The 21958-nt window shown below is 36.1% G+C and overlaps 1 protein-coding gene across 1 annotated transcript; it reads right to left on the bottom strand.

Annotated features, from left to right (window-relative positions):
- Window positions 1–15749: 15749 nt before the first annotated feature.
- Window positions 15750–16504, bottom strand: LOC114543908 (calcium/calmodulin-dependent protein kinase type II delta chain-like). Its single transcript, XM_028562710.1, has 3 exons — window positions 16431–16504; window positions 16175–16342; window positions 15750–15827 (listed from the first exon to the last, which is right to left on the bottom strand). The coding sequence occupies exons 1-3, from the start codon at window positions 16440–16442 to the stop codon at window positions 15750–15752; spliced, it is 258 nt and encodes an 85-aa protein (XP_028418511.1). The 5' UTR covers window positions 16443–16504.
- Window positions 16505–21958: the final 5454 nt, after the last annotated feature.

The following is a 21958-nucleotide window of genomic DNA, read 5'->3' as shown; positions in this document are numbered from 1 at the left end:
AACTATTTTTTATTGTGAACTTCGTAAAGGATAAAGTAAACTAAATAACCATGGCCATCCAGCACAAGATCTTGCAGTCTAGTGGCGAGGACAATGGTCTCAGAAGTGGTAAATCGATGGTTCGAATCCTACCATAACCGTTTTTCATTATGAACTTCGTACAAAGGGTATCGCTTCAAGAAGCTTTGGTTCTAAATGATGTTTTGCCTCCTCACCTTTTAGCAGATGCTTTTAATAAAGCCTTAATTTTTGGGTACAGTTAATAAGAAACGCGATACGACTTTAATTGTGACAAGTATACTCAGTTCAACACTTGGTTTATTATGGAATAAGGTCATAGCCTCGACGGCAGACAAACTGAAAGACGGCGAAATTCGTAAGATTGTCGTACGCGAGTTAAATGATATCAAGTCTAAAATCGATGGCCTTTCTAGATCAACTTCACTCGCCAGTTATAATTTTCTAGAAGAAGGAGTAGAGTTACTCAGTGTTTCTCTCGATAAATCAAATCTTGAGCAGAAAGAGAGCGAAACTCAGGACGAACCAGGTGAACTTTCGAGCGTTATTCTGTCTGGTATCTTAAACCAAGCAATAGAGCTTCCTCCAGCCAGGAAAAAGCTTAAAATCAACTCGGACAGAGAGTTAGAAACTGCGAGAAAAAGATTCGAGGAAGCGCGCAAGGCAGCAACCACTGCTTTCTGGAATGAGGCATTTAGTATCGAAGATCGAATTTTTGCAGCGAAGCTACGAATAGTTTCAAAAATAGTGGAACATCTCGATTGTCCTGAGACCGCAATCACCGAATGTTTATCGTTTTGGAAGAAGCTGCATAGCGTACAAGCCATTCAACTGATTCAAGAGATATTCTCAGTGTCTTTGAACGATGGAGTCAAATCGTTGTTGAATAAAACTCAACGGGTGGAGAACGTCTGTCGGTTATGTTAATCAACTATGTTTTGTTTCAATATGTTTGCAAATTCAGTAATAAATGTTCATTTGAAGTGTCCGCCTGCATGCCAACGATTGAACTTCCCACTCGCAGTTTTCATCCAATATAAGCTGGCACGAAATCAGCAAGAAATTCTATAAAAAGAGGAATTGCCTCATCCTCCAAACGAACAGACCCTTCATGAAAAAAAGAGCTTCTCCATATGCTGTGAAAAGCAGGGGGTGTTCTTACTTTCCCTCGTACTCCGCCTTATTAGAAAATCAATGATATCCAGGAGGAAGGAAAATTAAACAGATTGAAATTACCTGAAATTACAGGCAATATTTTAATGGCCCTTTCTGTTGATATCAATAACAATGTTTACGTGCTAAAAACATACTGGTGAAGGATTCCTGTTGACGATATTGAACGAGAATTACAATGTAAAAGCAGAAGACAAATTAGATTTGCTCGAGGACAAAATATCTTCTGTAGTTAGAATCGCAATATGCAAAGACGATGATATCATCATCATCCAACACAGAGGCCTGATGTGTATGTTTGTAACAAGATGTGTCAATTGAAATACAAATTTGACAACGACTCAAGTGAGGCATTTTCATTGAGTATTTCCAGCAGAATGAAATCATGATACCAACAAACGATCATACGGCAGTTCAAATACACACCAAGGAAGGAAATCTGAAGACAACAATAAAAGTCCCAGACCATCATAAAGTTGTCAGAGTGGCATTTCACTAGGTTATTTGTAAAATATTGGTTCTAACCGTGGTAGGGGAAAAAATTCCTATTTCTTTCTGCGCTACCCTGAAGCAGGCGGGAAGCTGGAAACTCTTACCTTCTTTTGTAAAGTTGTCGATGTGCAGTATCCATATCTGGTATCCCATAATGGCCCTATTGTTGTTGTAAGAGAAGGAAACTTCACTTACCTATGATGAGACTCAATTGTTATAAACAACCATTTTCTGCCTAAAACACAGTAAATATACTACCGCTACTTTCCTGAAACAGTAACAGGAACCTTTCAATAAACTAAAGTAAAGCAAACAATAGATGTTGCTAGATTTTAAAATTTGTGAGCTGTTTCATTCACGTGGTCTTGTTTCCGTTGTAAGGAACACAAGCGTAACTTATATTTAAATATTGATCCAAAAAACGTTCTTTGATCTTGAAATTAAATTAAAGATAATCATGTTTTTGTCTATCGTTTTATGCCAAATTTTTCCAGGCTTATTTTTTCGGTGAAGCCAAAAAACGACTTATAATTATGACGAAGTTTCTATCCCATGTGCATGATGATACGATTTTAATTCAACGCCAATGTTTCTTCATATGAATTGATTTTTGTATCAAATAACCGAAGACATGCGGATCTCGTTCAAGTAAACTTTCCTATTCATAATGGAATATTGAGGGTACGTGACATTTTACCAAACCTTTGTGACGATTTGCTGACAAGTGCAATTTTCGTAATTCGGGTGTGTGTGTACATTGACATATTCCAACTTCGCAGGCCAGGCTATTCTACCTACGCTCCACGACCCACGCTGCGGCGAAAACCCTGGTTAAGGCTGGTCATGTGATAGCGCAAAAATTTTTAATTAGCGGTTAGTTCATATGCAAGGGGGGGCGGAAAAGGGCTATCTTTAAAGGCTAGTTTCCACTCAGGAAAATTCTCCTTTGGATCGGAGGGGACGGAAAAGTTTCTTTTGTATAAACGCCGCCTGAGAACTCAGCGACAAAAAAATTTTACTGTCCATTCCGATCCAAAGGAGATTTTTCCTGAGTGGAAACTAGCCTTAAAACCAGTTACGGGGAATCGAGGAAGGGAACGGGGGACGATAAAACAAGGAATAGGAAAAGCCAGAATCTTTAAAACTTTAAATCAAGGAATGAGAAAAGCCGGAATCTTAAAAACAAAGAATGGGAAGAGCCGAAATTTTTATAACAGGGAATGAGAAAAGCCGGGATCTTTAAAACAAGGATAGAGAAAAGCCGGAATCGTACGGCTGGAAGTTTGTAACTAAATTAGTTACTCAATTTATGCGCGAAATACAAAATATTAGGCATTTATAATTGGCTTTGGTTAGCTTTGTCGGGGAGCGATCTCTCCCACTTTTTCCTCGCCTTCCCCGACACAGCTAACCCAAGCGAAATATAAATGCCTAATATTAATACATAAGATATGCTTGCGGAGGAGGCTAGCATTAAGCATAGTAGAGACTTCTTCTGCTATCTTTCGTTAAGCAATAGGAGGTATAATATCGGGTCCTGTAGCCTTGTTGGGATTTAGCTCTCGTAATGAACCCAAAACGTCAGAACATGTAATCTCTCTAAAGCTGAATAAATTATCGTACCATTTATCTTAAATTTTACTACGCTATTAGTTGTGTGTAGGGTATTGAGCGTTGCATTTCAATACATGAAATCGGTGCTGTTATCAGAAAAATCCATAACTTATCTACTCGTTCACATATATCAAAAAGAAGATGGCAGCAGCAATTGAAAATGTAAACATGTCTTAATGTGTACCTCTCCAATACCGACATCTCTCTGATATGAACATATCAAGTCAAGTCCGGAATTGCAAAGTTAACCCATCCCCTGCTAATGATGTGATTTATTGCAAGTGCGTGAAGAGATAAACAATTGTGATATCAACAGCCCGTGTAACTCAGGTATATTTACTAGTCAAGGCCCTGTAAAGGAGTTGTGTGCAATTTCATGCAAAACAGGTTATCTCAATTGTTTTCGGGTAAAATGACCATGGCGGTCATAACCGCTATAGCTCTAAATCCTGAATTATCAAAGCTACAGTCTTTCTGAATTGCTTATATGGTTCAGAATGGTTGCTTTTAGGGGTGGTCACTGGAGGGTGAAATTATCATCAGTTTTATATTTTAAAGCAAATTATGTTTACCATTCCAGGTCAACTGCTAATTAGGCATAAAATTACTGATTCACCCGGAAAAGTCTAATTTTTTCTATTTTCTAAAAATGTTCGCCATATTATGAAAAAAATGCTTTTAATATATTTATTATAAATTTCCAAAGAAATAACGATGTTTTGTTGCGATACGACATATTTCATTTCACTTAACCCCCACTAAAACACAATTTCAGCCATATTTTGCAAATTTAATCGCTGTTTTTCGTCGTCCGTCGCAAGCGCCTTCTAAACATGGTACTCTAACACGACTCTAGTTGACTAAAGAATTCTTTTCGCCATTGATTTCATCAATTATGTCGCCATTGCAATGGCATAATCCTCAACAACTCCACCAAGTCCACCTTCGTCACTCAAGCCATTTTCAATATTGTAGTAAATCACATCTGTAAGTCAAAAGCAATTGCTTGTCAATACAAAACAACTTTATACTGAAATATGTAAAGTAGAATGGATATTAGAATAAAAACAAATTAAAAAAAAAATGTTCGTGATATTTGTAGCAATACAATCGACTTGCAAACTTCAACAAATGTTTTAATTCCCATCGACAACTCTGGTGACGGGTTGCAAATTTTAAGTTGGGAAGGTTTGACTTGGCTTTCTTTGATAATTTTCCACTTGGTGAGTTTTTCTCTCCAAATGTTGCACTTTCTCTTCATGTCATAGATGTTTCAAAATATAAAGTGATTTTTTTTAGAGATGAATGAAAGAGTGCAATGGAATAATGGTTTTCAGTCGAGGCCTAAAGAGAAGTCTTTCAGCACTTTTTAAATAGTATAGCTAGTAATTTTCAATAAGTGACCGTAAGTAAGAACGGGTTCAAACGGCTCACTCCTTTCACTTACTTGCGAATGCCACTACAGAGAGAAAGATACATAAATATATGCGAGTGAATAATACTGATTATTACTGAAAATGAAAAAATGAGGAATGATCTAGCAACGGCTTCAGCCAGTGCTTCTTCTCTCAGCAATAAAAAACTCCATAATTCGAAACTCGCTAAAGTGCAAAATTAATGTTTCGAAGTTTTCTGAGCGTCATTTAGTAATACCAGCAAAGTGGTGTTGAAGGTTTTGAGGTATACGATACTTCATCAAATTTAAATTAAAATTTAAATTACAATTAATTTATCCTACCTTTCATTTTGCTATCGGAAACTGCAGTAGAACGAGATTGAAGCTATAAACACAAATTGAAAATACCAGTTACGGATTTTTGTTAAGCGTTGCAAAGTATTCTACAAACATCGTGCTTATAAAATGTCTCAATATTTTGAACCATGTTTCATGGTATTTGTTTTCAAGAAATAATAGATGGACAGAAGAAACAAAAATGAGGCTCACATCAAATCTCATAGTTGGAGAAAGAATAAAATTAGACCTCTAGATGTCACCCAACCAGGTTGATCTTTTTTTTGTTATTTTCGGAATAATTTTATTCATAAAAATTTTATCATGTTCGCTCTCTGTTGTCATTTCCTACCATCTGTTGAGACCTCTGTGCCGCTAGGCAAGCTACAGCGAAAGAGCACTGGCTTCCACTGTGATATCTTATCTGTGAAGTCTTATCAGTGCCCGTTTCGTTGAAGAAACGATGAACCAAGATTCAACTTCGCGTCATAAAATCTTTGAAACATCAGCCCGACTTTCTTCATATTTCAACTGAAGGCATTTCCGTGAAGTACTTTAGATAAAAAAGTCATTTATATCCGGATTGGGTTCCTCCTCCAGGGCAAGAGTCGTGCATTGACCACGTGATAACGAAACATTCTGAGCTCATCAGTGAAGGATGAACAATTGTAAAGGTTTTATTGCAACTCATAAGAATTACCAAAGGATATATTTTGTAAAATCTATTATATTACGAGCGTCTTTCCTTAAGTCTAGCGACCTACATTGTTCCGGTACCGCATGAGAAACTCTAGCTCGAATCCTCTTGATCTGACGTATTCTTTGTAACCAATTACAGCCTAGGTATCTGTAGTTTTTTCTGATTTTGGTGAATAACTGACGCAATCTTAAAAAGAAAAACATTCGTATACCGTCAATATCACATCCGGACATTTAAATTACCCTAAGTTACTGACCAAATTTATTTAACATGCATTGCAATATGACGAACCAACTTCGACAGGTTTTTATCGGAAATAACTCTAGGGCCATAATTTGTATTGTTTAGAATATCCCTGAGTTCATCTTTAACGTTCAAACACACGATATTACTGTCGTTATCAATGGAAATGTCAAATACGTTCCTAAGAGCTTTCACTAGAAGAATATTAAAACTTGGTCGCTCTTGCAAATATATTTTGTTTTAAGCATGAATACGCTGGGCAGACAGTGTATGCCAATTTAAACAATGATACTGAAAGAATTTTCCTTACCTGACTAATTGAGGCCTCGTTTTTGTTTCTCTTAAGCTCAACTTTTAAAACCTCAGGCTCCGTGCCCTTCTGCAGTGAATCATCTCACACAAACACTTTTCCTGCCGAACAATATGCGCATGACATGTTCGAAGTTGCCTGCTTGTTGACTGTAACCGTGATCAACACATTGCCAAGCAACCAACTTCTTGACACTCCATTGCGCAGGAGTCGTTCAACAACTGCAGTTCTATAAAAAAACAAAATAGTCATCTTCCCTGAAACACAGTGCAGAAAAATACGAAACCAACATACAGACCTTTTTGGTTGGGTCAAATAAGAAGAAAATGTATATTTGACCATCATATCACCCACGATTTCCATCATCTCTGAACTAAGTGTGTTGCTTGAGTCTTCCTTTGATTTCTCAAGGGAGTTTGGGAGTGAATGGAATTTGGTGGGGGGATTAGTGACTAAGGGTATGGGTTTGCAGCATCTGAAGATATATCTGCGTTGTTAAGACTCTAAAGGAATACAAGGACAAATGATTGAAAACGAGCTTGCATATAAGCAAAATTATGTAACATGAAATGGACAAGTTTATGTAACAACACTGCCTAAGCTGTATAAAGTTTAAACACCACTTCTTAATATCTATTGAAAATTTAGCAAGCAATCTCCGTGGCCATAGAATGACATGTGGACTTACTTTTGTAATCAATGGCACGAATTGTTTTCTTAACAACAGTGGACAGTTGACAAACCAGGATGAAATGACATTATCAGCAAGAGTTACCGTGTATTGAGAGTATCTAAGGTGAAACATATCAGTTCGTTTATATTTTATTCAATTTCACAAAGCCAATAATAAAAAGTTTGAGATGTTATCGCGTTAAACAAACCTCGATGATGCTGTGTGAGGCAAACATATTCCAATGACTTGTTTCAAATGGATCGCTGTGAAGTTTTTGTACTAATCACGAAGCTTTGACAATGCTATTTAAACGTTTTAAAAGAATGTTAGCAACTTTTCGTCGAATACGATTGAGTGTTTATACAACCTAGCTCTCCTTAGGGGGTACATTGATATTTCATAAAAGATTTCTTAATTTACGTAACTTCAAGAAACATACCAGAGAGAAATTCTAACAGTGGTATGACAACTTGAGGCGTTGGCGAAAGTTTAGTAAACTTTTCCAGATATGTTGGGAGCAGCCTAAGGACAGAAAATTTAGAAATTATTACCCAAATAATCTTGTGAAGGAGTATCTCGCATAACAAGAGACGTTACATTTAGGCTGGAGTTTATTGAAAAACATTTCTGTAAATTCACTGAGCACATTATCAAGGCACGATTTCAAATATCTCGAAAGTAATAAACTTCTAAAACGCTGCAATTACTTAAATCAACTTCATTCTTTACAAAGTGCTAATGGACATAAAAAACGTCTCAAATTCCAGACAATCTTAAGTAGCCATACCTTGCCATAACTGAAGACATTTCTAACATACATATGGTGAGACAAGATACGCTTAACGTCGTGGAATGAGCAACCAAACCAATCTCCAAAGTACGCATCAGACAAAACTAGACGAAATATACAACAACGTTTAAGCGAGAACAGACAACCGCTGAAAATAAAGTGAAGCAGGTTCTTACCTGTTCATCTTGCCCAATAAAAATGTGGTACGTACACAGCTCTGTTAATACCTGCACATGTTACAATAAAATATCCAATTAAATCATTAGTATAGTATGATATAATTATGGTATAAATTGGTTATGCTATGGTATGGTGTGATATAATTATGGTATGATATGGTTATCGTATGGTATGATTTGGTCATGGTATGGTATGGTGTGATATAATTTTGGGATTATATGGTTATCGTATGGTATGATATGGTTATCGTATGGTATGATTTGGTTATGGTTAGTTATGGTATGATATGATTATATGATATGATTATATGATATGATTATATGATATGATGTGGTATGGTTATGGTTATGGTATGGTATGGTTTTGGTATAGTTATGGTAAGATATTATGATAGATGCAAAAAACTGAATGATAAGAACCGTACTGGAAAAATTCTAGCGTACAAATGAGGTCGGCGCATATCATGAGGAACACGAAATAATCCAGGAAGAAAATCATAATTTCAAACCTGAATGCAAAGTAAAATTTTTAGTTCATGATTTTAGTGTGAAAAGTGCACAACTTTACATCCCTTACCATTTTAGATAACACTGTACATATTGAACGTAAGTAGTGCTTTCGAGAATGTATCAAGTTTTTATCTTGCAGTGCCTCCGGAAAGTTTCTCAGAACAACATCCAACACCTCCCATTCCAATTTCTAGAAAATGAAGAAAGTTGAACTTCAATCGAAACTTAATGCCAGATGATATATTATGATAGAAAAGTTTACCTGTTGTAAGCACACAGGAATAACATTCATCGCCTCGCTGTAAGGCAGTGAAACAATCCCGGTTGTCTTATCTTCTGCAGAACTAAAACAAAAATGAGAATGTATTACACTAACAAGAAAAGGAATTTTGGAAGCAGAATACCTGACATGCCTTGCACTATCATCATTAACCAACGTTTTCCTTTCAGAACAATTAACATACGAAGTGAATTTGACTTTTCCACTTTTGTCTTGCACAAGGCCTTGACGTTGTCAGCTCGCAGACTGAGAAAACATTGAAGAATCTTTACAAAAAAACAATGTAAGATATCATAGAAAAATCGCAAGAAATAACATTGAATTTGGCTTACCACAAGTCGTATCTCCGATGCAATAGACGTCCGATAGCTATTGTCATAATGAGTTTTTATGTGGTACACTAATATATTGAATATTCGTTCTGCAATTACATAATAAAAAAAGGGAGAATAAAAAAAAAAATATATAACATCAGTGTAAAATGAATGATGGAACTGTACAGAAAAATATGGTGTAGGCATAACACGTGGCCCTGCGAAGTAGTTGGCACTAAGAACCATGCTGTCATGCCTGCCATCACCAGACATCATTAGATAATCTTGGTTTTTTAATGTTGAAAATAATCCGTTTTGATACTTTTTCCTATGAAGATATATCACAGGGAATATTTTTTTCCTACAATTATTATATACAAGTACTATAATATCTAATTCCCGTCTGGTCCCTATTAGGCTATTACTCCTGACAATATTGTCGCACAGAAGAAAAACATTAAATATCTCAGCAAGTATTTGGGCTAAAGACCCCGGAATACCAGTAAACGATAGCGGTTAAAACAATTCTTTGAATAGTATATTCCAACCAGCATATAGTTATAACCTGCATTTGTATTATACGTGAAAATAAGAATTAAAATAATAGCTTGCTTTGTTATCTGAAATTACTCACCCATTGCAAAATATATTTTGGAAATTCCATATTTTTTCGCTTTTTTGGTCTCTGTTGTCTTCAAAATGTCTAAAATTTGACATGTTATCATTCTGTTTTAATTCTGAGTAATTCTTGGTGTAGTATGTGCAAAAAAATCAAAGAAAGAGCATTTTATAAGTTCTACGCGATAATCATTGCTAATCACGTGCTTAAGGCAAGCTCAAATCGGACCTAGGTCAGATTTTCGGCTTTTGGCCCGAAATTTTTATTATTGTGAAATATTATTGCCGGTGATGCGATAATTCATATCATCAGGTATGTTTATATAAAAAATGGGCAAAAATCTTCTAAAGGCTTGATTTTGACGCTAAAGATATCAAAATAATCCTGAATATGTGAGCTAAATCACTGCAACCGGTTTTCGTTTGCATTTGGGCAATATCCAAAGAATAATGCCGCTTTGATGTGTAATATTGAATATATACAACACGTGAATATCGTAGCTGTGAATAGCTATGTATGCATGGCGGTAAAACGCCGTATTTCCACTGGAATTTGCAATATTTAGTCTTGAAATTTACTACATTTGCGAATTTGTCAGTTTGCTATATTTACTATTATTCCATGCCATGCCCAATTCTACAATATTCTGAAAGGTTCAGTAGTTAAGTGTACCACAGAATTCAAGTGCTACAACAGTTTGAAAGATTTACTTGCCTTTTAAATTCCGACTTTCCTGTTCGATGGGGTTCTAAAGCTGGTAGGGGAATAAAGCCTTTTAATAATGATTGAACTGTAATTTCTTCTGAACTTCATGAGAGAAATAATCAAACAAATACACTCATACTGTGGTACATTGGCTTGGAATATGCTCCAAAACATGTGAAATCGAACATTTGTTGTGCAATCACCTTGCAAATATCAAAGAAACGGTATCAAATTTTGAATATAGATTAACCAATCTGATTGGTTTTTATTGAACTAATCGTGGAGTACAAAAATTGACCAATGACAAATTGACCTGTGTACAGAAATAACCAATCAAATATTCTTAATTTTGCTGAATTATGCAAGAGCCTACAGGCTATAAAACAGAGCCGTCTGCGACCGTTTTTCTCAGGTAAGTGAGTTCTTTCTTTAGGTAGGATCAAGGTATGTATAATTAATTTTTTAAATAGAAGTAGACCCCGTGGCCCCACTGTTAGCTAAGAATCTCTCTCCCCGTATCTGGAAACACGGCTCACTGCTTGTCTAACTGTGTTTTGCTTTTCGTTTTCTAGGGAGCTACTAATAATTTTTTTTTGTTTTTTTCAGACAAAGACGATCGTAGTTTAGTTTCAGTATCCAACCCTAAGAAGCCACCCCATATCCATGCCGTCAGTTAAACCCCAGCCAGCAATTGCCTTCATGCTAATTGTGATGCTTAATTTTCTAGGAACAACTCACCATATTTTTTGTCGTTTCAGCTACAGAGTTAGTGGGTTGTGGGTTGTTGGATGTTGTGTCGTCCGTTGTGTGTTTTGTGTTGTGTTGTGTTGTACTGTCTTGTCCTTCTACGTTTCGTTTGTCTGCCAGTCGGTTTGGAGAAGCCCTGTAGCTCTCTCTTTTTCCTGGCCACACAAAGAACACATTTTGCGGATACTCCTCTTTAGGAGTTCATGGGTTCGAATCCCATGAATGTGTCAATTTCGCGCTGATATCTAATGTGGTCTGTCTCAAATACAAAAGCACAAAATCCAACGGACAATCTGCATCCTTTCATCACACCAACTACAAGTGTTGTCCTCATACAACAGAATTGAACTTCCAACGGAGCAAAGAGTAACCAATACCCAAGATGAAGTTCTTGTACCTTCTCAAACAGGACAGAATGCGGCACATGTTAATGAAGTATTCTCGATGTTTAAGGGATCCTCTCAGTTAGACGTCCGATCAGAGGATATTTCAAAGTGGTAAGCTCATTTAAACTTGTGATTACTCTGCGAATACTTCACCTATTTTAATAAATATCAGACCACTAAACTCATTGCTGTCCGGTCGTAAACGGCGCACACAGATAATTTCGGTTTTATCTGGAAGTGTTTTATCAATTCAACTAGAAATTGTATTATCTTAAAGAAAAACATTACCTATTTGTATAACTTTAGTTCATTTCAAAAGCTTTCCTATAAGCCAAGATATTTATTGCAGAACTTGTACTTTTAAATTGAATGTTACAGAAGCAAAAATACGCAAAGCCTTCCAAAAATCTCGCCTAAAACCTCCAAATATTTGTAGCTTACATTGGGATCAATATTTTCATATATTTTACTCGAAATACAGTTGCTTTGGCGATTTGTAGTGATATTTCCAACAAATGTGTTTACAAACGGAAACCCGAAAATGTGCATATAATTATCACCATATTAGCGAAAATTTGACAATTATGACCTCTAGGGACCATTTTACCCAGAAATCGATTTCTGGGCTTATTTTACCCCCACGGGGTAGGCAACATTACGTTTTTGACACCTCTAACCTCACGCGACAACCACTTGTGCATGCGGCTGAGCAACGCCTCGCTATACACAATAACAAATAAAAAAATCTATATTTTTCGAGTTTTTCTGCCCTTCCTGACTTAAATCCTATCATAAAAGATAACTAATGCCTTTACAGTTTATATGTAACGGTTAAAAGACGACAGGATAAAAAATAACGAAGAAAATAACGAAATTCCAAAGGCGAGTTATATTTCCATTTTGTAATCCTGTGTAATTTGATATGATTTTTAGAGCTGCAAAAATAGATTTTTTTTCTCCCTTTCCTATTATGTAATTGCATTTACCAATATATATATAACTGTCAGGGGTGGGGGTATTATGTGAATATGAAAGAAAACAACCTGCATTTTGTTCTGTATATTCTTGTGTTATAGAAGTCAAAAATACATGCTGTTACTATACTGTATAGGCCCTTGTAATTCATATACAATTATAGTTTCAATTGTGTGATAGTTATGTTTTTGTAATCTCAATTGTAGATTCTATGGCATATAGAGTCGAATTGGTACGGCAAAATATCTTTGAGAATTGAAGTTTATGGCGGTTCTTCAGGTATGTTCTGGCAATTCACTGAAATACTATTTGTTGGCTAAGGAATGTTGTCCCATGGTAGCGGTACGCATGAACCTGGGATATCACAATGCTGATAGCCTCACAACCCTGGACAATAATATAATAATTTACTTGTTCCTTGTGTTTCAATTTTAGATCAAATAAAGTATGGCAACCCAGGAGTTGCTAACAATTATTACCTTTCTCTTATCACTGACTACACCTCCATCCATCGCTGTGCCATACATGGATTTGATGGACTGACATACCAAGCAAGGTAAATATTGCAGGCTACATGGTATATGTTCAGTTATTATTATGTCATATTAGGACTGTTGGACATTATTTTTTTATTCAGTAATTCCCCTATATGGGAATGTGATAAAATTCGATGTTAACCCCCAAGTAAAGATTTCTCAAAGTCAATGGAAATAACGCTGTACCTCGACTGGTTTCAATTCTGGAGGAGCCGTGTATGGCAAAATTATATGCATTATCATTTCATTTTGTTGATGATTGTTCGATGGTGTTTTGGTGCCAGAAGATAATTGATACTAATTATTGGCCCACGTACTGAAGACACATAACATCCCAGATAATAGCAACAAGTGTTGGGAATGCGGATAAGTCGACAGGACATGGTCGCTTAAATGAGGCAGCTTCCTGGTCTGCACGGAAAAATAACCAGGACCAAATGCATTTGGCAAGAAAGATGTTTGTCGGAGCGATTTCACTCAAAGTCGTCGTGATTATAATTAGTGGGTGAAGACCTATTCTGTGTTTTGTAGTTCCGACGGGCAAAAATTCGATCATTACAAAATAAATGGACTAGTCAGGGTTAGCTGGATTAATAAGCAAGGCTTCTACAGATTACCCTGTCACGTTATATGCATCACATCATTTCCATGCGGTCATACTAACTTTTAATGTGTGATTAAGATTAATTGTTTAACAAATTATTCATTTCATTAGAGACTCGCTTGTGGAAAATGTCCTATCACCAACTGTAACCGCGCTTTACATCCGCACATTCATCCAAGACATGGTATGCAACATATCTTTGAGAATTGAAGTTTATAGCTGTTTTTCAGGTATGTTCTAGCAATTCACTGAAATACTATTTGTTCACTAAGGAATGAGAAATGACTGAGAGATCCATCTGACTGAAATATATAGCGAAAATTTTTCAATAAGTGGCTTATGTAAGAGCGAGTTTTTGATTTAGAAATAAATTCTTTACACCCTACCAGCGGGTTTGTCAGGTTTTTTACTAACTTAGGTGCATTGGAATACAAGTAAAAATAAGGCGTGTTTTAGAAGTTATACATGGACGAGGAATCCAGCATATCATTATGAGGAACAAAGCTATTATAGCGGTATATACTCAGGGCTATCACAATCAAGTTTAGTGTTATCACTTTATTTCAATGTTTGCTGCACGGTCGGATTCTCACAATTAAAGGAAAATCAAGCGAAAAGTTTCACACGTACAAAAGTATAGGTATGGAACTGGGGCCGGTTGTTCGAAAGATGGATAACTTATCCAACGGATAAGTCCTATCCAACGGATAAATCTGGATAGTTATCCATTGGATAAAAACGCGTTGCTGGAAGCGTGGATAGTGAAGTGGATAGCTATCCAATATATAAGTTAAAATTTACCAGAAGAAAACAGGATTATTCTGAAATTTCGTACCACAACGTCAGCTGTTGCTAAGCATTTACAACATTGAATTCATAATCATTACGAATTCTCGAGTATAGTTACTGAATGGAAAAGACTTGAACAAGTGATTTGCTCGAACTTTGCACTTCACATCATAGTGATTTTATTAATTAAACACATTGCAATTTTATTCCTTGACCTTGCAACGCTTTGCCTTTCGGTCCCATAGCAAATTTAGAAACACTATTTTAATGTTCGTGAATGAAATTACTTAGATATTAGCAAGTTTCCTTAGAATAGGTTGAATCTTTCTTTGCATATTCGCGTTTATAAACTGATTAGAAGCATATAGTAAATTTACCACCTGTTATAAATGCGAGGATGTCCAAAAATCGCCGGTCGAACGGAATGTGTAGGCAACGTGAAACGCTGCTGCGACAAATTGCACTTCGAAAACATTTTAATATATAGTGAATACAATCATGATGTGTATTAGTTTGTTGAAACACAGTAAGAGGAATATTGCATTTTGGTCCTTTTTATATAAATGTTTACAGTGTTACCTTGTATCTTTGAATTTATCCACTGGATAGTGGATTTAAACCACCTCCGGACCTTGGATAAATTTATCCGGTAGATAGCGATTTTTATCCTCTGGTTAAAGTTATACAAGCTTCGTGCAACCCAAATCACACGCTGGATAAAACTTATCCGTTGGATAGTGAGTTATCCGTTGGATAGCGACTTATCCACCTTTCGAACAACCGGCCCCTGTTCTTTTATTTATCGGAATAACTAGTGATGTGATCTTACATGAAGCATTTTCAGTCATGCTGCTAAACTGTCGTGCTGGCTTCGCCACTGAGTATTTTATTTGCTCGCAGAGCCTCGTCTGCCGAACGTGACCGTCGGCCAGTCTTCACCATGTACGGTGACAGTTATTTTCTGCCTTTTAACTTGCCGACATGCAATGTTTCATTGAACGGTGAGTTTTCAACTTTACTGAAGGCGCTACTATACAATATGCAATTTTCCTTACAACTTGCAATGCAATTATAATTCCGAAAGATGTTAATTTTTAAAGAGTGTTCGAAATACTAAGGAAACGTTAGCAGATCGTAATAGATGTTCGTATTTGACAACTTTAGATGCCTCAGGAGTAGAATGGTTTTGCAATTTGCAAGGAAAGTATCGTAGTGTAACAGCGCCTTGAGATTGTTTCGGAAAGCTGGTTAAATTTCGATGTAACTTGCAAACATGTAATGTTTCATTGCAATTGCGAGTTGAAAATAAAGGTCATTGGACGGAAAAACGGGACAAGTATCGTAGTTTTCAACATACCTTTTATAATAGCGGAGACATTGATCTTCCATCCACGGTCGGTTTTATCATTTTTTCTGCTTTTTCTATCATTTCTTTATCCTACAAAAGACAAAAAAACTTGTTAAATCGTGGATCAATCTAACACTTTTAAAAGCTTTTTCTCCTAACTGAAATAATTTTATTTATACCGTATAGTTCTGTCAGTTCTAAATTGTCCTTCATGGAGGTCCAGTAGGGGTCATCCCGTATTGATGCAGTGTTACTACAGGAGGAAACCTGAACTAAACTGACTTTATTTATGCTGGATAGCTGTATCAGTTCTAAACTTCAACCAAACTAATTCTAACAATTCGAAAAAGCTGGGACTTCAGACGAAAAAGGTCAGCAGATTTTGAAAATCAATTAAATGCGGGGTGTTATAAGGCGGTTAGTAATTTCATCATCACCTTCATCCAAGGATGTTCCAGAGCTTCTGAAACCGTGATGCATTTTCTGTGACCAACAGTAAGCAGTTTTGTTATAAGATCCTTAGCTTCACTGCTAACATTCTTCCAGAGGTTGTTCGGAAATTTATACGACCCTTCTTTGACTTGTTTCTCCAATGGGTTATTTGCCTGCTTTGAAAATAAAGAAGATCCGGAAAGTCTAAAACACGTTAACTTTTCATTGACGTACTCCAATTTTGAAATGAGGTTAAGCTACCTCCAGCTTCATTACAAATCGTGTTCACTACGTGAATTTGAGTAAACTGAAGTATATGGCATACCAAACATATAGTATAACTCCCAGGCTCCAGCAGTCACACGATTTCTTGTAGGATCGTTCTTCAGGCTACGGGATTAACATTTTGGTAGCGAGGTAACTTGGTGTACCACAGAGTGTTTCCATATAGGATTTTTGATCTAAAAAATTAATTGTTATCATTGAGATCTGTAACAATGAGAAATAACTGAACCTAAAACGTTTGCAGAATGCGCTCTGCTTTCGTAAACTGAAATCACGGAAAAAAATCGGAATTGAGATTATAGTAACACAAGTTCAATACACAACCGACACAAACCTTTATAAGCGTTTCATCATACGAGGAACACAATAAAACATTTTCTGGCTAAAGAAGAAAAAGTTAAATTATGGTCGTTAAAGTTTAGGATATAAAGACAGTAGTGATAAATAAATTAGGGCGTGCTTACCTTCCAATCCCTGTTAGTGATGCCATTTTCATGTAAATGCTAAAAATACGAAACAGTATGAATAAAGTTAGTTTAGTTCAGGCTCCTGCAGTAACACTGGATCAATAACAGATGATCCTTAGCTTAATGTCATTAAAAGCTCTAATCTCTTCGTGATATTTTCCATAAACTTTAGTCATCGCCTGTGAATGAAATATTCCAATTTGTTTAATTCATTCTTCGAAGGCTACACATGGCTACATTCCCACTAAACGACATCCTCACCTGAAGGCACATTGCTTTTACAGTTGGTTTAGTTGTCAATAGGAATCAGTGATACAGATCGTTAGACAACTCGAGCCTGAAAACAAAATAGAAAAGTCGATCGAATCTTGAATGGTTTCATCCATGATTCTATACTTCTCTACTACATTCTGCAGGACAAATAACATTGCGTGAACTGTGCAGCAATATAGAGAATAGGGGGAAGCCAGACAGAAAAGCACATGGAAAGTAGTTTGAATATTTGCAAACCCTGATAGATAAATGTCGTGGACTCACACATTTGTTATCGGCGTCTCCTCGTCGTTTTGTTCCAACAAGACTCTCAAATAATAGTCACCTGATAGCAGAGATACGTTACTGAGTTTGATTCCTATCGAGGAATAAGGGGGGGACGCTTTATGAAGAACTGTTAAAAAGCTAGAGCAGTTAGGCTTATCACTAACCTGTTTCAGTTCATCAGCTAAACATTCATACAGGACTTCAAACTAAAGGTGATTCCAAAAGACAACGCAGTTTCCACTCAGATCTTTTTCCATTGCAAATGCGTGCAAATCAGATTCGAGTGCCCCAGAAGTTCCTCTCGCGTCTGTCACATTGAAAACATAAGAAATTGTTTCATACTCTTTTACGAGAACAGTTTAGAGAAAGAGGTCAGGACTATTGAATTTGTCTTGTTATACTCATAGCGACAGGAAATCCTCCATTACATTTCCATATCCTATATTTTCAAGGGAAACTAACCTTAACTTCGAGACTCACCTTGTAATTCCAAATCAGGTTGTACGCTGTCAGATCTTGACTGAATCTGTAGAAAAGATCCGCTTAAATATCATTGCTTTTTCATCTTTCAAACGACTAAAACATTTTCCCATTTTCTTAATACGAACACTTACTTGTAATAAAAAAACTGGATTTAAATTCTCACATCTTTCCTGGATTTGAATCTTATTTTTGTCCTCGAATGCGAGAGATATCCTTCAAGTTGATTCCTCAACGTTCCCCTCGTTTTTCCAGAGCTCTAAGACACAAGTATAGCACGTGAAATAACAGGCTTATACGTACATGCAACACAGGACGAAAAGCGTGCCATTAATTAGCTTTAGCAAAAATACTAAAGGTATTAAATGCGTATCTATAACTTTTAATAAGCCGACTAAAGGTGATTAAAGAAAAAGTTACATTTAATCGCATTTATTTTGAATAAAACATCTCTTTTGGAAACCGATAGATTTAATTGCATTTAGTGAGCATTTTAAAGTGGGTTAAAGCCGACATTAGTGCGCGTATAGTTTAATAAACTTTAACCAGTTGTTTAAATGTTGATTAAAGGCAGAGATAGCATTTAATCACCTTTAATTTGATTTTAAATGAAGACAAAACCTGACACCTACTTTAATTCCGTTAGGACGGCAATTTAATAGGATTAAATATATTGTTATTGCAACAATTATATGGTAACAAATAAACATGATGATATCTGATACGTTTGTTATTATCGAGTAACGTAATGCTATAATGCGCCTTTATTTCACCTGAATTTAAGCACTTCGAGACACTGTCGGACAATATACAAGAAATAAGAAAGACTTCTTATTGTGCAAATTCGCTCATTAGTATAATTATAAAGTGCGGAAGTGATTGATATACAAGTTTATATAAATTTGGCCAAAGTGCGTGGCAGTTATAATACGATATGGATAAGGCGAACAGTTACGTGTTTTGCGACCACTGCGAACAAAACGTTTCGGAAACAACATTCCGTAGACATATGGCTTTAAAACAATCTCGCCAGCTGAAGAGAAGTTTGAAGAAAGATTCTTCAACGTCTTCATCCGACACAGACGGAGAAAGTGATTGTAACAGTTACAGTTTCAAAGGTGAGAGTGTTTTGCATGCAAGTCCATAATATACAGCTATATCATTATTAGCACACTGTCCACCAATTCCATAAAATTCAGTAACCAATATGTATGGCTTTGATTGTACATTGATACCAAACAGAAATGGCAAACCTTATATAAGAAAAGTATTATGAAATTATAAATAAATAAAATAAGTCATGAGTCTTCTTGTATTTCCATGTACAGTACAATTTTACACAATCTGAATACAGAGACATTGAATGAAGTTGATCATGAACAATCAACTATTAAAGCAGAAGTTTCTCAGCTTTAAATTTTGAGTGAAAATACAAACTTCAGGATCAGTTTTGCTAGAAGAGTTGCCATACTGCTAATCATTATTCCACATGATCATACCTAACGGTAAACAGGCCTATCCCCAACATTGATAATTGGTGGTGTGGGGGGGATGGGTGTATTAATATATCCATGTAAATATGAACATGAATATATGAATATACACACCCCTCCCAACTATCCACGTAAACTCTGTTACAGTGCCGTAAGTTTCAAGTATGCTGTAATCATAATAATTAATCATTTTCATACCAGGGTGATCAAATGAATTAATCATCATGGCTTCCTTTTCCACATCAGTTCTACTTGTATGGCTTTTAAACTGTTTCACAGCAACTACATGCCCTCTGTACATCTTTTTTACACAGATGCCAAATGTCCCCTCACCAATTTTTTTTTTCGTCCACTTGACAATATTTTCAAGTTGGCTGGGTCAATTTCATGGATAGACCTAGAAAAATTTAAATAAATAATAGCCAGGTTGATATTGAAAATATTTAGGCTTGAATATTGTTCAGCTGTATAACTGCTATTCAGTATACTATAGTTGAATGCATTAGGTGGCAATGCCCCCTACTTATTTTTTTACTTGTCTAATGTCAGATTATTTCATTTGTCAGGGGGGAAGCTCTGCCACTTAATGTGTTAACTACAAAAGCTGACAATCTCTCGAGTTAACGCATTAAGTGGCAATGTGCCCGGCATGCCCTACTTATTTTTTACTTGTCTAACGGCAGACAATTTTACTCATTAGTGTGGAAGCTCTGCCCCTTAATGGGTTAATATAAAGATCAAATGATCTTCAAGACAGTGTTGTTTCATGAATTGACAGCTACTGTAAGCACAAACTATTGTTTCAAAAGGTTGGAGACATATGGTCATATCTGTAGCTAGCATTTCATGAGTACCCCATTAATGTTCAAATTGCTTTCTCTTCTTAATTGGCCAGTACAATAGTAACTCCAAACGAGCAGAACATTTTGAGCACATTCTAGCTTCGGAATAAAAAAGCTAGTAAAGTGAGCTAAAATTTACAACATTTCACAACCAAACTTTGAAAATATACTAATTTTAGTATGCTCTTTTCCAGCTTTGGTGATTTATTTGAATCTCCTTGTCTATTTCAGTCCATAATTGGAATTGTCAATTGTGTCTAAAGTTTTTATGAATCATGCAAGATAAATGTACTAGGGACAGAGGATTCTAAATACTATACTATTACACCATTTATATCAGACTCCCTATGTACAAAGGCCCAAATCAAACATTCATCCCATCGCTTTCCACCCACAGCAAAGTTTGTATTGAGTATTGAATGAAAATGTTGCAGGGGAAATTTAATTTCACACAAAATTTGAATTATAGTTTTGATCACTGTATCATCATTCAATCAAATGCAGATTCAAAAAGATTTTGTCTAATCGGGCAATCAGACAAAAAAGCCTGAATCTGGCTTTTTACATGCAGCATGGTAAAGAATATATCAGGTCCTCCTTCATTTGTCGCTGCCAATCAATCATAGCGAATGAAAACATACTGTAGGCCTGGGGCATGATACTTAGGTTACATTGTTGGTCAATGTTCCACTTCATTTAATAATATAAACCCCTGCCTATAAATGCAGTTTTCTAAGATGTGGCCAGAACTGCCAAATGAATTCTGTTAAGGTTGGAAAAAAATATTTCATTTCTGCAAGGGGTCTCTTAAATCCCAGCGTTAAAAAAGCACATATTAATATTATTCAATCAAAATTGCTTAGATTCTGGAGGGTCAAATATACTCCATAAGGGGGGGGGGAATTATACTGAATATAATGTGGGGTGCTTTAATGCAGTATAACAGTATTAAGTAAATACACACAATTTTAGCAATCTATCGATATAACCCTGCTTCTATAAACTGCTCAAATTAAATATAAGGAGCAATATACATGTACTTACATACGAGACGTAGTACGCAAAGACTTTTCCTCTCTCCACTTTCTCCAAAAAAACTCGGCCTTCGATCTCATTTCAGTCGTTGTGGCTTTCAATTCTTTCTCAATATTTTTCTTTATTTTCTCCTCCAGCCGTCTTTGCTTGACATTTCTGGTCTCTTTACGTTTCCTTTCTCGTAATTTCTGTTTACGTCGGCGACGTTTAAGGCGCACTTCCTCGACATTATTTGGTCTGGAGAGACGACGCTGCTTCGCAGGTATAAAACAATTCTGTTCAGCCTCTGGTGGCACTGGGCTTTTAGCTTCCAGAAGGCTGCGCATTCCACTGGTAGCAAGTGCGCCACTCGCTGTGTGGAAAGACTGGTTAAAATGTGCCATTTCAACCGGTTTTGCGCAAGGTATACCACCAAAAGCTTTACAGAATTTTTCAATTTAAGGCTTTTCAAAATATTTGTCGTTCGTTGTCATTGCGCCAAAGTACGTAATGTGTGCTTCCCGCGCTTTTGCGTTATTTAACAATTATGAATTTATGATATTTGTCTCCGATCGGATAACTGTCCCCTATAGGGTGGGTAGGCAACTCATAATATGTCTGTTCTATAAATAACGCGACTAAAACAATGGCGGATTATCGTTGTAGAG

This window comes from Dendronephthya gigantea, unplaced genomic scaffold (genome assembly GCF_004324835.1).
Source record: "Dendronephthya gigantea isolate DGI-Jeju-01 unplaced genomic scaffold, DenGig_1.0 000588F, whole genome shotgun sequence".
Taxonomy (NCBI): Eukaryota; Metazoa; Cnidaria; class Anthozoa; order Malacalcyonacea; family Nephtheidae; genus Dendronephthya; species Dendronephthya gigantea.
The sequence above is the reverse complement of the archived record's forward strand: the minus strand, read 5'-3'. Positions and strand labels throughout refer to the sequence as shown.